General features: G+C 38.0%; 1 protein-coding gene across 3 annotated transcripts in view; it reads right to left on the bottom strand.

The window, feature by feature from the left end:
* c12orf63 (chromosome 12 open reading frame 63) overlaps window positions 1-17,626 on the bottom strand; it is a 153,771-nt gene that overhangs the window by 119,430 nt on the left and 16,715 nt on the right. For all 3 annotated transcript variants that reach the window (XM_012959872.3, XM_018092229.2, XM_031898871.1), the window contains exons 7-15: window positions 17,501-17,614; window positions 16,345-16,446; window positions 14,859-15,057; window positions 13,106-13,204; window positions 12,324-12,436; window positions 9,103-9,277; window positions 5,840-5,922; window positions 3,291-3,422; window positions 1,865-2,015 (exon numbers count right to left, since the gene is read on the bottom strand). In XM_012959872.3, the coding sequence (XP_012815326.2) occupies window positions 1,865-2,015; window positions 3,291-3,422; window positions 5,840-5,922; window positions 9,103-9,277; window positions 12,324-12,436; window positions 13,106-13,204; window positions 14,859-15,057; window positions 16,345-16,446; window positions 17,501-17,614 (1,168 nt within the window). The remainder of the gene's footprint in view (window positions 1-1,864; window positions 2,016-3,290; window positions 3,423-5,839; window positions 5,923-9,102; window positions 9,278-12,323; window positions 12,437-13,105; window positions 13,205-14,858; window positions 15,058-16,344; window positions 16,447-17,500; window positions 17,615-17,626) is intronic.

Below are 17,626 nucleotides of genomic sequence, written 5' to 3'. Positions count from 1 at the left end.
TAAATCTCAGTTTTATGTGGTTGTCAATTTCCAGACAATACTCTGGCCAATTGGCCAATGGCTTATCTCCCCATGTATCTGCCCATGTATGGGCCTGTTTATTTTGACCTACAAGTGCTGCAGTTTAATTTCATTATGATGTTCATATAAACTAAGTTATTTAGCTTTATGTTCCGCAGCACTCCGTTTGGTATTTTAAAAGCTATCTGGTTACTAGGGTCTTATTTACCTTAGCAACCAGGCAGAGATGGGAATATGAATAGGAGAGGTGCTGCATAGAAATATAAGGAATAAAAAGTAACAATAAAACTGTAGCCTCACAGAGCAATAGTTTTTGGCTGCCGGGGTCAGTGACCCTATTTGAAAGCTGGAAAGAGGCAGAAGGAAGGCATAAAATTAAAAAAACTATAACAAATAAATAATGAAGACCAATTGAAAAAAACATGAAAACCACTAATACACAACTGTGCCATTTAAAAGCTGTCAAGGCCACGTAGAAGTCAATAGGCAGATGTCCTGTTTCCAATAGGAAGAACTTCTTTTGCACATGGAATGTTTCTGTCTAGAGGCATTCATTTTACCTATATGATGTTTCTGCATCAATGTTGAATACAATATGAATGGAATTTATTTTGGCATCAAATTTCTTGTACTTTAAGGGCAAAGACACACAAAACTGCTCAGTAGCAGCTATTTGCCATGGCTACTAAACACCTTTAAATACCTTGCTATAGACAATACTGAGAATTGCCACTGCTAAACCACACGTAGAGACACTTATCAGTAAACGATCAGCATTGACTATTTTTGTAGAAATTACAAGTAGCTCTGTGTGTCTTCACCCTAAGCTGATTCATATTCAATGTTTTGAGGCTGTCTTTATTCTCATATGTGATATTTCAAGTTTTTTGTTAAAATTAAAAAAAAAAAAAAAGTTATTTTCTGCTACAGTATTCAGTGCATTCAGACATTTCTTAAAACATATTTTTCTAGGATTGGGCTAAAGGCAATTACTTTTGTAAATGTGGAAATGTAATTATATATCTGTAGCTTTTAGGGACCCTGCACCGCTGCAGCTCCATAGATTAGGTTAAATGTCTTCCATAGCAGAAATATAATATAGTAAAAGCGTTAGGAAACGTAAAAAGGTTCAGTACCCATAGCAACCATCAACACACAACCGACTTGACTGATCAAATGCAGTTACAATTATGAACAATAACATCTAATTGGTTAAATTGGTAAGATTTGCACCATAAAGCTAACTCTCAGTGAGACATTCTCAACTCTAATGAATGTGAATATAATAAAAGCTTTAACTTGCAACTTTTAAATATATATTATGTGGATAGCATATAGAATATTCCCATTATTAATGATATTTCATATGATATAATAGCTAACCGAACCTTCATCAAAGTCAGGTGTTTACTAAAACACAAAAGAAATCAGTAACTGGCTTACCCACAGTAGATGTAGCTGTACCCAGCAGCAACTATTTTAGGCTGTCCCATCCCAAACTTCTGGATTAAAAATATATATTTTTTTAATTTTACATATATAGTCATAACACCACTCCTGGGACCCCAGTTAGCAACAACATTTGCCTCTTATTCATGTCATCTGGGTGATATGGCTGGGTACAGAATTCTGAACTGTAGGGGTACAACCATGTCAAATTTTAAATTAAAATTTATGTAAAGGAAATGCTTACCCTAGAGTAGGCATGGACCTGATGGAATGTGCTCTTGGCGATATACTTCAAACACCAATGTCCCATTCAATACTAAATAACAGCTTTATTTAAAAATACATTTGTACCGACACTGAATGAATGGCAAAGTAAATAAAATCACTTTCTTACCTGGCTTCCTGCCATATTTGATTGTGCAATCAGCGATGCCTTCAGAAACCCCAGCTAATTTTAATGCAGCTTCTGCCATGATGACAGGGTTAGTGTCTATTATTCTGCAGTGCTGCATCACTTCATAAATAAGACAAAGAATATATATCCACTGTAGAAAAGGAAAAGTGGTTATTATGAGATTTACATGTATTTATGGGAATTTAGGGCCCTATTTATAAAGCATCAAAGTAATAATATTTACTACCTCAATACGCTTGCACAATAGTAGTAGCAGTAAAATTAATTTTGCCAAACTAGTGAAATTTTACTCAAATGCCACTATTTTATTTAACAGTGGCTCAATGGCATCGCATCAAAATACAATTTACAAGGAGTGTGTGTATAGATGACAATAACCTTATTTGCATCTCTACACAATTCTTGATACTTGCACCAAAATGCCAGTTGCATTCACTTTGTTTTAATCAGGTAAAGAGCAAACTAAAGGTGCACAGATGGTAGTCCTTAGAATAAATACCTGCCTTCAAGAAATGTAACATTCATTATTGCACTATAACACTGTTTACAATAACACGCATGTTACCATGCAGCAACTGTTGCATTTTGCACCCACACTGACACAGTCCAAATGCAAGCCACAACTTGGATGAAATTGCATCAACACTGGTAAGTGCACACACAAGCTGTGACACATGATACGTTGCTGGCACCAACAATTTCATTTGAATACTGCAAAATATCATAGCATTTTTGGAATTGTGTGTGTTTTCCAGATTAATTTGCAAATGAGCACTGATAAGTAGATTTGATAATGTATGAAGATATGTAATTTGCCTTTTTGAACCTTACTAACTAATCACCATAGATGAACATTTACTTAAAGTGGACCTGTCACCCAGACATAAAAAGCTGTATAATAAAAGCCCTTTTCAAATTAAACATGTAACCCAAATTCATTTTTTATTAACACAGCTATACCCATTATATAAGCATTTAAAAGTCCCAGCTGTCAATCATATATTGCCTGACCCGCCTCTATGCCTTAGGCATAGGGGTGGGGCAGATAGTTACTTTCACTTTCAATTCAGGACTTCTTAGATGTCACTGCTCTCCTCACATTCCCCCTCCCTTCCCACCATCTAATTGTTTAACCAGTGCATGGATATGGGTATCAGGTCCCCCCATACTGGCACAGAAACAAGATTTTAGCAGCTTGCCTTAATAACAGTGTCCACAAAATGGCGCCTGCCTGTTTTCTCCAATTGTGAATTCCAGTGCTGAAGGAAATAAGTTTCAAATAATGTATATAGTGTAACTGAAGTTTATTTTGCTTGACAAACACAATAGAAAACAATTTGTAATTATTTCTTAGGGTGACAGGTCCCCTTTAAGCACAGCATGGAGCTGAAAGGAAGCAAAGTACCTTGCTGCTCACTTCACATTTGTGGATGAATTTGGGACCATCAGCTGCTTGGATTCTCTGGAGTGCAAATTTGCATTTTTGCCACAGGAACAAGATGACATCAATGATAATTTCTCTGTCAGGCTGAATACCCTGGGTATAAAGATATATAATGGAGTACATCAAAGTCAAGCTTTGAAAACAAAGCGGATCTAAGTCATCATTAGAGAATTAATAAAACTAATTTAAGCACTTTATTCCCTATAAAATATTTCAATTATCTTGTTTACCTTGCCATGTTATATATTTGGAATGTAATGGGACGCATTGCAAACCTGCAAATATAATCAAAACAAAGGGTGGGGAATACAATGTAAATGTTTAAAGAAACAAAAAAATTCTGCTGATTTTGCTTGTTAAATGGAATTTCCAAGTACAGACAGGTTTATATGAATAGACTTAATATGTAATATAGTGCAAGTTTGCTCTAATGTAGTAACTAACAGCAACCAGCTAGCTTTCATCAGTCTAGCAGAGTCAGAATATTGAAAGAATGAAGCCAAATGATTTCTGCTGGTAATTGCAATAAAGTGAATAAAGCCACATGAGATTACACCTAGCAAATAGCTAGACGTACACTGCTTGGGTTGCATTAGTATGTAATTGTTTTATTTGTATAGTATTGGAAGTATTAATCGGGGAATCGCCTATATGTCATTCTGTAGCTTTTGTGAAGTTTAACAACAGCTAGAGAGCAGCTATCCCTTAATTACCTGCAATGTCCTTCATAAACCATGATCCATGATAGCTACCAACTTAAATCTGAAAAGCCCCACATGCTCTGCCCTTGGATTTGTGCACTTTTCTCTCTAAGACATAGACAGATCCTTCCCACTTCATCAAGCTCTCATGCTCACCAAGCTTCCTGCTTTCAAACACTCCCTAGGGTCCCATCATTTTAAAGAAGCCTATCCAAAATGTCAAAGTCCTTATCCTATAATACAACCCTATCAATAGTACACACTCTAGACACTCTGGCTTATTTCTTTTCCTGCTCATAGTGAGTTCTAAGCTCCTACAAATATGGCCTTTTCACCTTTATTGATCTGTCTATGCCACTATATTTCTATTTATTAAACTTCCTGTGAGGGAAGTACTGAATTTCATGCAACATGAAAAAGTAGGTGTGACCTAATTACCAGAAATTCCACAAACAACTGCAATGAATGGCTTCACTCAAGCTGACTGAAAAATTGAGACTTTTGCAGGACTAAAACTCTCAGCATACTCCAACATATTTTCCTGTGTGCAGCATGGTAGAAGCTGTAGACCAGCAACATCAGGGATGGATTCTTAAAGCAACACCGTTTGTTTTTTTTTTCATTTTTCCCAGGTCTCCAGCCCTACATTTATGAGAGTAACAGTCCCTTGTTCATTGAATTACATTTTTTTCTAGCATGAGCACCATATTCCATCCTCCTGATGTTTAATTACAGTGTGACATCTGTAAGCCAAACTGCACTGTACTCACTGAACCGCAATGGTGTATTGGACTACCTGAGGCACTTTAAGCAACACGGTTTTTGGAAACCTGAGAACACAGCTCCAAAGCCCCCATACACTTAATTGTAAATCACCTGATGAGCTTATGGCAGCACTTGGCAGGCAACAGTAGGCATGAAACATGCATGGATTGTTTATGAAGCTGCTATTGTCAGACAAGTGCTAGGGGCTGATTTACTAATCCACGAATCCATTTTCGGACGTTTGTGGATTAGTAAATGTGCCCCCTAGTGTTGTGATTTACAAAAAAAATCTACCAGGGACTATGAAAATAATGATGATTAGTGTATATCAGCACCAGTGTTAGGGCAGTGTATATGGGGAGATTAGTCGCCCTAGACAGTACTGAGAATTGCCTCTGCTAGAAAAACATGTAGAGACAATTATCAGTAAATGATAAGCATTGTCTATTTTAGTAGCCGTGACAAGAAGCTGCTACTAGTAGCTCTGTCTTCACCCTTAGGGCTGTGGCACACGCTAAGATTAGTTGCCCGCGACTAATCTCCCCGATATGACATCCCACCGTGAGAATGTAAATCGGTGGGATGGCATATGCCGCGCCAGCGATTTGCCAAAATCGCCGAAGCTGCCTCAAGAGGCAACTTCTGCGATCACGGCGCCGCATATGCCATCCCACCGATTTACATTCTCACGGTGGGATGTCATATCGGGGAGATTAGTCGCCCGCGACAAGGGAGATTTGATCTCCCCGAAATGCCATCCCATCGGTAGAATGTAAATCACCGGTGGGATGGCATATGCGGTGCTGCGATTTGCCGAAGTCGTGGAAGTTGCCTTGAGAGAAAACTTCCACAACTTCTGCAAATCGCGGCGCCGCGTATGCCATCCCACCAGTGATTTACATTCTAGCCAGTGGGATGGCATTTCAGGGTGATTAGTTGCCCGCGACAAGGGAGATTTGATGCACGGCGACTAATCTCCCCATCTGTCAGAGCCCTAAGGGGGTCAAACTAATAAACTAATAAAGCTAGCAAATAAAATTGTACCTGTAACAAACAGCAAACAGAGACAAAGACAGTTTCAGCCAGAGTTACATGATCATCCTGTGCTCTGTCGTGCAAAGAGTCACCTGCAATTATTAAAACAAAAATTAGCCAACATCTCTATCAGTATGTAGGTTATGCATTCTCTTTTAGCTGATTAGCTGTTTTAATGCTTTAGGATAAAGTACATTTGCCCAAAATTAATGAATCTGTAAAAGATACCTTTAACCTTTTAATGAATAAAAAAAAATCCTCCACATGAATAAACATTGCTTAAAATCATGTCAGAGTAGTTGACCAAGACACAGCTACAGGGGAAGCAATGGAAAATTGCTGTGATGCACTTGCCAACTTTTCCTCCTAAGACCTAATTCACACAGGGCTGATTCTAGGCAAGCGGAAAAATGCTTGCTGAAAATTAGACCCTCTGCTCTTAAAATCTTTAAGTTGTGCCTGCACCCTGAAGCATTGAATAAACCGGGTGCAGGCACATGCAGAGTATTTTTGCCCGAAATAGCAGATTAGGTAAAAAATATTTTTTGTAATCGGATCTGTCGTACTTTAATGAATTTGCCAGACTTCATATTTTCAGCGTATTTAATTCATTCGAGTGCAGGCACAGGCAGGGGCATTTTTGAGCGTATGGAGTGTATTCTCAGCAAGCATTTTTCGGCTTGCTGAAAATACGCTCCATACGCCAAGTGTGGCATTAGCCTTATGGGTAAAGGCAGAACTTTTTTTTTTAGAGTGGAGGGGCTGATTCTCGGTAAACGATTTTCCGCTTGCTGAGAATCAGCCCTGTGTGGAATAGGCCTAACTTTTAGCTATTCTGCTTTTTTACCATACTCCACAATCATACAAGCAGGTTAACCAGTTACTTAAAAAATTGACAGTAGTGTGGTTAGCCGTACCCATAGCAAATAAGTCCTTATCTCTACTAAATAATAAACTGGAGCAGGCAGGAAATTTTGGTCCATCCTTCTTAATAGAATGGCAACGGAAAAAATGAGAAGAACAGGAGATCCTGCTCGCACACCCTTAGCTCTCCAAGAAAAAATTAGCGCTCGGTGCACACTGCTTGGAGGGATCGGCACCCTCCCAAAATCCAATAGCAACAAAAAAGCATTGGCACTCAAAACTGCAAAATGGGACAAGCCCTTTAAAAATCTTTATTGCAGAGGTGCAACGTTTCGGGGCAAAATAACCCCTTTATCAAGCCTTGTTAAAGGGGTTATTTTGCCCCGAAACGTTGCACCTCCGCAATAAAGATTTTTAAAGGGCTTGTCCCATTTTGCAGCTCTGAGTGCCAGTGCTTTTTTGTTGCTAACGGAAAAAAATAAAACATTATTCAAATCATCACCAGCAAACACTTGTTTTGTTATCTAATAGTGCCACCTGCAGGGTACAATGTATATTTCAATCTATGATTTCTTTTATTCCTCTGAAGACAATAAGGAGTACTTCATTGTACTAATTGCAATTTTTGGATATAACCACCATTTTAAATCACAGAATGCAGAGTTTTATTTTATTGGCTACACACTGATGTGCACTTGATGTGAATAAGCAAACACAATTACCTGTGGTTGTTTTTGCAGATCAGTAGCATATCATGGTCAGATAATTACATAATATCTGTTATTCACCAATAAAATGGCATTAGCCCAGACATCACCTGCATGCCAAACACCAGAAATGATGCCAGATAGACTTCTGCAAAATTGTGTCTCATTTGAGACTAAATTTTCTTATTATATTTAGGAAATCAGATGCTATAACAGTAGACACAATGAAATTGTGTCAAGACATTGCCCCCTTGCAACTGCAATGATGTTAGAATTCTGGGAAAAAAATGCTGCATTGTAGGAAAAAACCATGTTGACTTCACTTAAAATTGCACTTTGCTAACTGCACTTGAAGTCATAAACGAGCCCTCTCATGCAGAAGAAACACTGTGTGCCTAATAACTAATTAAGCAAAGATGACTCCAGCTTTAGTAACAAACAACAACAAATCAGCTTTTAAATAACAGACTAGTATATGCAGCCTGCTGATTGGCTGCTAAGTTACTAGACTTAATGCAACATTTGCATCTTTTATTACATTATGCCAGTGGTTTTCATTAAAAGTGAAAAAGGTTTTGCTTGCCATTTTGTGTAAATAAATTAAGTGTACGGTCAAACGATTTTATAGAGTAAGGTACCTATGAGCCTTTATACTTTTACCCAGGTATGAGATTGTAACTTAGTCTGCCTTTAACAAACAGAAGAAAAGCTGTAAACCCAGTTTTGCTCCTTAAGGCCTGTGACAGACGGGAAGATTAGTCGCCCACGACAACGGAGATTTGTCGCGCGCCGATTAATCTCCCCATCTGTCACATCCCTAACTTTCCATTTTCAGGAAACTTTTAAAGTGAAGAAGTCAGGGCAGTTGACTACAGTCAAGTTTTGCTCTTATTGGGGCTCCTCAATGTAGCTTGGAGAGCTATACTCCTGTCAGAGGCCAAGTCAAAGAAAGTGGGCACTGGACTGCCCAAAAAGGGGTGGGGCTTCATATTATTAGAAGGACAATTAATATTGTTAATATCAGATAAATTAATATTGTCATTATTAAAGTCTAACATAATTATCTGCAAGGATTTTATATAAAAAGGGCATGTGTTAACATTAGGGAAAAACTTTCATACAGTATATACAGGTATCAGACCCCTTATCCGTAAACCCATTATCCAGAAAGTTCCGAATTACGGAAAGGCCATCTCCCATAGACTCCATTTTAAATTTTAAAAATGGTTTCCTTTTTTTCTGTAATAATAAAACAGTACCTTTAATTTGATCCCAACTACGCTATAATTAATCCTTATTGGAGCCAAAACAATCCTATTGGGTTTAATTACTGTTTAAATCATTTTAAGACTTAAGGTAGGAGGTCCGAATTATGAAAACCCTGCGTCCTGAGCATTCTGGATAACGGGTCCCATACCTGTACTTCCAGTGAAAGCATCAAAAACACCTTTTAAAATAACTAGAACAAAATATTAGAGGCATGTCCCAGGACTGTTTATTTTCCCTATTAAGTAAATTGCATTAGGTAGGACAGTCCCAAAAAGAGGCAGCACTTACCAGAATATGGTTGGATATATATAGGCGCATAGTGATGTGTCTGCGAAAAACAGTGTGAGGCTTAATAGACTGGGAATGGTGCAAAGCATTCAGATTTTTTTTCTCTAAATGTTGGCAGGTATCACACTGTTATGTGTAGCTTACCATGGTAATCTATTAAATCCACTATTGCCAGTGATCTGGTTTTGTTTAGTATTTCCATGCTTCTTTCTTCACTCTGGAGGTGGTGTTTTTGCTTTCTTCCTGACAACAATGGTTCTGCTGCAATAAGGATTTTGAGATTCATTTCATCCACTTTCCATTTGTTATCATCCTGGGCCTACAACAAGAGTTTTGATACACAGAAATGTTTAGACGAGTACTATAAGGATGTTTGAAAAGTTGGCATAGCTCTCGCCCTCCTCTTTTGTCTCCCATAATCAGGGTCTGACTGGGCCGCCGGGACACCGGGAAAAATCCCGGTGGGCCCCGGCTCTAGTGGGACCCGACCCTTGCGGCACTCCCCCTGCCCGAACGCTCCTGCCCCGACGCATTATATTTACGCGCTCAGGGAAGGTCGTCGGGTGGGGCCCTGCGAGGGGGGTTGGGGTGGCCCTGGGGGGGGTACGCTATGGGCGCGGGCCCCGGTGGGCCCTCCACACCCCAGTCCGACCCTGCCCATAATGCTGTTTCAAATTAGAATTTCCCCTTTCAAATATCCATGGACTTCCAGCATTCCCTAGTACAGGGATCCCCAACCTTTCTTACTTGTGAGCCACAGTCAAATGTAAAAAGACTCTGAGAGCAACACAAGCATCATAAATGTTCATGGAGGTGCCAAATAAGGGCTGAGATTGGCTATTAGGTATCCTCTATGCACACTATCAGCTTACAGGGGGCTTTATTTGGTAGTAAATCTTGTTTTTGTCCACCAAAACTTGCAACCAAGTCAGGAATTCAATAATAACTACCAGGTTTGGGGACACTGAGAGCAACATCCAAGGGGTTGATGAGCAACATGTTGCTCACAAGCCACTAGTTGGGGATCACTGCCCTAGTATATCATCAAAGTTTAAAGCACTGTGGAAGCTGTAGGAACTACAAATATAGAGTCTTAAGGGAACAATTCACAAAAGTCGGACCGACTTTGCCTATACCCGTCGTTATAAATCGTTTGGCCTGAATTCTCCCGATATCCCCCACCCATAGGTGGGGGATATCGGGAGAAGATCTGCTCGCTTGGCGACATCGCCAAGCGAGCAGATCTGAAGGTGTATGGGCACCTTCACACGCTGCGCCTGTTGTGCACAAATAGACCTGCATCTCTCTTCACTAATACATAAGCTGTGTTAGTCAGTTCTGTCTTAGTGAAGGGCAGGGGGAGGCTTGCGTCTCCAGAGGTAAAGAATGGCCCCTATGATGTTCAACTGCATAAGCTCCAGAAGCTGGACAGTTACCTATGGCTGTTCATGCCTATGCAGGTTCTAAAGCTCACATATATGACACTAGAATCAATTTTTTTTTTTTTGGTCCATTAGAAACTGGCAAAATTGTTGCACAATTCAGTTAAAGTGGTAGTTTACCTTTTACTATATTACTGCATGGCCTATTTAATCAAGTTGTTTTGGTTTTTTTTTTATACAGTTTTTAACTTATTTGCCTTCTTTTTTACCTCGTTTTGGCTTGCAGTGAACAATTGCACGACCCTAGCAATCAAAAAGTAGTAGTAGTTCAGTCACTTTTTAGAACTTATCTTTCTATTCAGTCCCTAAAAAATGGTTGGTACTCACAGAAGGCTTTATCATAAATAACATAAAACACAAAATACAGATTTTGGGCATTTAAATAAAAGTGCTTTGAATATACTGCACTTTCAAAATCTAATATGTTTTAGATTGTACAACATTTTTATAATATATCATAAGAGCCCTAACGGAAAACCCAAATATTTACAGACTTAACTCTCTACACTCATGAGAACTAACTAAAATGAATTATGGTAAGAATCCTATGTTAAAAAAAGCATTATGTTTCTAGTAAAAAAAAAAAGGAAAAGCTTGACATAGATTGCTCACTAATTAGCCCATCCTGACAGCCAGAATCAATGTATATAAATACATGAAAAGAGCTACAACGCAAGTCATTTTCTTTTGCTTAGCCTCTGATAATTAAGTTTTGTTAAGTCTCAATTTGTAATGTTACGAATTATGAAAAGTTTCTAACTGGATTATTAAAAGAAAAATGAGCAGAGAACCACATACAAAAATTGGTTTATGCATTCTTTTGGCTTTGTATTGTATTACTTTTCCTTCTCACTTATTGCTTTGTATCTCTGTTAAAAATACAAAAACCCTGACTGTAAAAAAATAATTGGCTTGGAAGTTTGTGGTTTACTAATTCTGCTCAATCTATCATACATGTTAATTATAGGATATTTCCTATAACCACCAGTCCTTTTTTTATTCTTCCCCAACTATTCGGTATAGACACCAAATACAGCTATTTAATATGCATACAGAATCCTCCAATTAAAATCATTCAGGACCATCTGACAGCCATTACTTTGTACTCCCAGACTTACTGGCTCTGTGAAGTGGTGGCATGAGAAGTAGCAAAAAAGGGACACATGCTGTACAGAGGTGTAATAACAGTGTGGCAACAAAATTCATACAAGAGAACCTCTGCACTCAGCCATTATCATGAGAAGTAGAGCACTTTTCTCTATCTCGTTTGGAAGTAACACTGGCATCAAAATAATAATGAACAAAGCAAGCTGGAGAAAAGAAAAAGTTTTGATTCCCTTACTGCTAACACTGGGATCCATTTAAACCCTGAAATGTATACTAGGGAAGCAAACTACAGAGCAAGTCAGACATTAATGCAGAAAATGCATGTAGGATTTGGACTGGGGGATTCTTGATTCTCTGTGCATGCTGTGCAGGCTGTGCATGCTAAACAGCTATAACTGGATAAAAGTGAAAAATTACAATATTTCTGACAGACAAAGTAGAAAAGGCATAACTTGTAAATATATTTTTGTCAAGTCTGAATTCTCCTTTCAACTGTCTGCCACATGGCTAACTCCACTGTAAACATCAGTGTTAAAATGTAATGGGTATACAAGCACTACCAGCATACAGCTGTTGTTAAGTCTACTAACAGAACCACAGCGCTGCAGAGTTTTCAATAAACCCTGTGATATTTGTTGCCAGATGCTTGCCAGTTTGCAATTGATAATTCAGTTCCTATTTTATCAGTGGATTGTTCTACCTCACCCAGTAACTATTTCTGATAATGCGTTAGCAAATCACTATCTGAAGGTTCTCTGAGGGCTAAGCTAGGTAGAGGTATAGGTTATATATATATTTGCAAATTGCTGTGTTTACCTGTAGGAAAGTATAAACTTGCATTACAATCGTATCAAAAACATCCCACTGTTCATAGCTAAAAGCTAATTTAGCAAACTTCACAACAGCTTCTGCAGAAACGGCATCCTTTTCTAAATAAAAAAGATAAATATTGAATGTTTTAAAATACTGTCAATATTAGGTGCACAAAAACAAGCTAAGAGAACATTAACCAAGATCCAGATTTACAGGGCTTTCACTTGGGAGAAATAGGTCAAGAGAAGATAAAAACAAAGGATGGGAAAGATCTAAAACTGAAAAGGGTGCCTCAAAATATTATTACGAAATAAAGGTATTTCTTGGTTCGTTATGAAAAAGTATTGTCCCATCTACTGCCTTTAAAATCTATCCTGGGCCCTCCCCTATAGTCTATATCCCCTATACATATGCACCGAAGAACTGAAGAGTAATTATTTATTATTATTGATTTCTGAGGATTTATGGTTTTTAGCATGGCTGCTCACTTATATTTTACCATTGTGGCAGTCAAGTGAAAAGCAGAGAAAAAATATACATGATGGGTCCGTTCTCATGAAAAATTCCTCTGCCACCCGTGGGAACATTTGAACTCAAATAAGATGATTCACTGAATTTAGTGTATGTCAGAATCTGTTACAGGTACAATATAAGAGCAAGTGAGACAGGAAAATTCCTAGAGATGTAATTCATAGCCACTACCCTGTATGAGCACCAGAACACTAAGTAATTATTATTTTGTGAAACGGGAAAAAAAAAAAGATATGTAAAGAGGTAAGCATTGCCTTTCAAAGCTAAATCCAGAAGTGAAGCCTGTTCCAGTAATTTAAGCAGTTCAGTTTGGGAATGGCCACTAGATCCACATTCTCCTTTATTGCTGCCACCTATAAGGAAAGCAGAAAAAAGAAGACAAAATTGTTATGCCACTAACTGTAAGAATTTGTGTGTTTTATACTTTCTGAATACAGAAGACAAAATTGTTATGCCACTAACTGTAAGAATTTGTATGTTTTATCCTTTCTGAATACAAAAGCCCTCCTCTGCACATATGCCCCAAAATCCCTTTAACAGGAGCAGAAGAGGGAAAACCAAAGCATATTATATAGCTCAGGGGTCCCCATTCAAATTTAAACAGAGTTGGGGAGCAACATCAGCATGGAATAAGTCCTGGGGTGCCACATAAGTGCTATGATTGGCTAACTCAATCTGGTAACCTCAATGTTGACTGGCATCCCATAGGAGGTTCTGTTTGACAGTATACCTGGTTATTATTCAAACAAAACTTGCCTCCAATCCAGGAATTTAAAAATAGGCACCTACTTTGAGGCCACTGGGAACAACATCCAATGGGCTGGTGAGCAACATGTTTACAAGACACTGTAAGAAGTTCTACTTATAATTTGGAGATTTCTGGATCAAGATCTTCCAGATAGGGATCCCATATGAGTATTTATTAGAAAGTAAATTAGGAAGTACTTCAACATGGTCAGGCAGTTTAGCTTTTTGTAGTCCAATTATCTGTGTGGTTGGCCTTTGGTAGGGAGTTTTAAGAGACATGCAGTGAGTCAGATCGCAGTTGGTCTGTCAAGACAATAACTAATGCATGCCAATGATTTTTATTATAGTGTAGGGAAAGTGAAAGGTATTTGCACCTCCTTCCCACTTCTCTGGAGATTAGTTAAACCCATTAGCCAAAAATGTGATGCCAATCATTTCAAATTGGTCTTATGTGTGACAAAATCACATGGGATTCCTTTGTTCGGCTAGAGCAGTGATCCACAACCAGTGGTTCAAAAGCAACATGATGCTCACCAACCTCTTGGATGTTGCTCCCAGTGGCCTCAAAGCAGATTCTGATCTTTTAACTCTTGGCTTGGAGGCAAGGTTTGGTTGCATAAAAATCAGGTGTACTGACAAATATAGCCTCCTGTAAGCTGCCGTCCAGATAAGGGCTACCAATCAGGCAATTACAGGCTACAGCCCTTATTTTTTTTTTTTTTATATTCTTTATTTTCAATTTTATATGCAAGCAGTACATATCAAAGCCGGAGAACTTTCTACAGTAGGCACATTGGACGCTTCATGTGTCATAGTGAGTCAGGCATATTTAGATTATTTACAACCATACAAAATAAAATTAAATTAAACTTTAGCAATGGTGTCTCCAATTGCTGCCATTATTACAATATTGTTGCCTGATATAGTACTGAGAGAGAAGAACAAAATAAAACCATAAAAAGGAAAATAGAGAAGGTATCAGTAATAAGGGGAACAGAACTTGGAGTTGCTCAGTCGCTCCGTTAATGACCTCATGCCATCTTCATCAGCTGACGCACTTTTTACATTTTAATGTTGTTTATGGCTCAAAAGGTTTAGGGACTCCTGAGCTAGAGTCTAAAAGTTTCTAGTGAATCAGCTTATTTGTGTTAAATATCATCAATACTCTACAGAAGCTGTTGAGTTCTAAGACACTACAAAGACCACAAGTAAATCATTTTTTAGACAGTGATATCATATTAGTTCAAATGAAATTGTTACCTGAGACTAGATCAGTCCCTGCAAAAAAGAGCTCTGCGATCACATCATGTATTTCTGGTTCATCTGGTACTGGAGGTCCACCCTGCAAGACTCTCCTGTTACTGTCTGAGAGAGCTTCTATGATTGCTAAAAACTGAACAGCGCCATTATTAAACATCTCAACCAGGAGTTTTTCTGTGTTGGTTCGAGGCCACGGTAACTAGGAAAGAAATACACAAATATATCAACTTATTTTTTTGTCACTTATTCTCCTACTGTAATTTATTTACAATAAAAGGGTAGAAAGATGGTTAAAGAAATGTTTCCAAAGCAACAATAATTTCAGTAACCACATTAACAGCCTTCTTGTAATCATGCCATTAATTAAAGGCAATTCTGATTAACCTCCTTTTATCTCAAAATAATCAGTATCAAGAAGACTACATACTTTCAAGCACAATTTGTTTAGTACGCACTTCTCTTTTTGCAATGGAAATCTACTTTAGAATTGTTACTAGAAAAAAACAGAGTCTAGAAAATAATCTTAAGAAGTACAATTGAAATAATTTTAGATTGTGTTCAATTTATATTTGATCATGGACACATGATTTTTTAAGCAGAATCACAGTTGTTTATTGTCCAATTTTAAAGGGAAAAAGTCAAATTTGACAAAGAGGCTGGACTAAAGAACTGTGGCGAGAAGAGGTTGAAAAAAACTTTCAAAGAATCACCATCTTTTTCAGGCTTATTCGACCTAATTAGTTAAGAAAGAGACCCTGCCAGTTTTCAGAATTAGTGTACAACTTCTACACCTGTGGATTCATATTCAGTTGCTTAACTAATGCAAAAGGGGTAGTGCTGATGCCCCTGTCTTGTGCCTCTACTAAGTGCCAATGGTGCAGAGACCAACTAATTTGGGTTGGTAAGGCTAGTATAGCAATTTAACCCACCCAGTGAATTCTGGCCCAAAGCCCATATCTTCCATCTCCTCCCACAAGTATACTTGAACTTGAATAACAACTTGAATAACCTAGGGTCCATGGTCTCTATATTAATCTTAGACTGTTCAAAATCCATTCTGTGAGTTCCCAAAACAGGTGCATTATAGTCCTGCCAATACTTGCACATACAGAGCAGAAGGAAGCCGAGTCTGCAAAACACAGAGCAAAATGCAACATGTGCCACTGCCACTAAACTCAATATGGTTGCATTTGGATAACTTTTCAAACTGTTTACCTAGCAATCTTCCTAACTGGGAACATGAATATTTTACAAAACACCATGCTGCACATTTAAACCTAGAAACACCCTGATCCCGCCCAAACTCCAATCCCTTTTTCTGACAAGCTCCTCGCCCTTTGAAATCTGGCAACAAGGGCCCCCTCAAAAAAGCATCTAACTAGCTGCTATGGGTCACATAATGATATATTTGTGACACAATATTCTTTTCAAACACAGCTTATTTTTGTTTCTGTGTCAATATATTTCAAGCACTGAGTGAACTGACCTTTTCAACATCCTTCAAATTGCTTTTTTGCTTTGGCCGAAGCATGCCTTTTGGTTTTCTTCTTGACTCAAAAACTGCTCGTTTGAAGATCATAACCGCTATCTGATATAGAAGCACAGAGTTATTAAGATTATAGTCTTGTCATAAAAATAGATTAGGAAAGAAATGACATTTAATGTCAAATAAATGTATTCTCATATAGCTACCTTAAATTCTAAAAGCATTCTGGATAGCATTTTCCAACACTGACCTCTCTGTCTGGTTATTATTGCCTGAGGTACAGAAAGATAACGTGACAGCTCTGAATCACGTTTTTTCCACAACAATTAAATGAACTGGCCAATGCACACATCAGCTCTCAACACTGAATCCTTTAAATACAGTAAATGGTTTTGTTGCATATACTTAACCCACTAATAATTCTTGCATGTTTAATTTATCAGCTATTTAAGTAAATTGTGTCCTATCAGAAAACCATTTGTGTACACACCCTTGTATTTGCATGTAATTGAGAAATACTGTAAGTTCCTCTGGGCAGAGGCATGCTATAAATAATGCGCAATCTTAGTAAAGCTCTTCCTGATAATATGTAATTGATGTATAGTATGCCAGAACCATAATTTAGCCTTATAAATACTGTGCTGTCAGCTGCATTACACCCTCCTCCTCTTCAGAACAAAGTGCAGCTAGTACAGTACTAGGCAAAACTGTCCTATTGACCTATAGACTTCAACAAGGATACAAACTTAGTGGAAAAAATATGTGGTCTTATAAATGTAAGTACATGAAATCATATAACTACAGGGAAAGGCACATAATTACCTAAAAATGGGTCTTTCAAAGAATGACAAAAGTAATGACTAATTTTCTTAATATGGCACAAATGAGAACTTTATATTTCTGACAGTTATGCCTTTAAATTCCATTCTATTTTCCTGGCAAGTTCCATCAGAATTTGTAGAGCTAAATCCTCTGTTGCTGTTGATAATCAGATCAGATTTTGTTCGATGCAGGTATGGTCTCTGGGCCTTCCATGTAAAAGTAATTGGTTTCTTCTCACAAGATTTATGGAATACCTAACTAGATTGTATCTGACTGCAGCCTCTGCCTATGTGCTACCAGCACTCTGTTTCTTTGCTTTGAGATCTTAGTTTACCTTAGCGGTGGCCTCTGTAAATACTTTTTTTGCCTCTTCAGAGCCTGAAGAATTGCTGATATTTTCAAGCTGACTAAGCTCATTGATCTTACTGAGAGCACGGCGAGCAAACACCTAAGTAAAAAA

The sequence above is a fragment of the Xenopus tropicalis genome, chromosome 3 (assembly GCF_000004195.4).
Source record: "Xenopus tropicalis strain Nigerian chromosome 3, UCB_Xtro_10.0, whole genome shotgun sequence".
Classification (NCBI taxonomy): domain Eukaryota; kingdom Metazoa; phylum Chordata; class Amphibia; order Anura; family Pipidae; genus Xenopus; species Xenopus tropicalis.
Note: the sequence above shows the minus strand (reverse complement) of the source record. Positions and strands in the feature narration are given on the sequence as shown.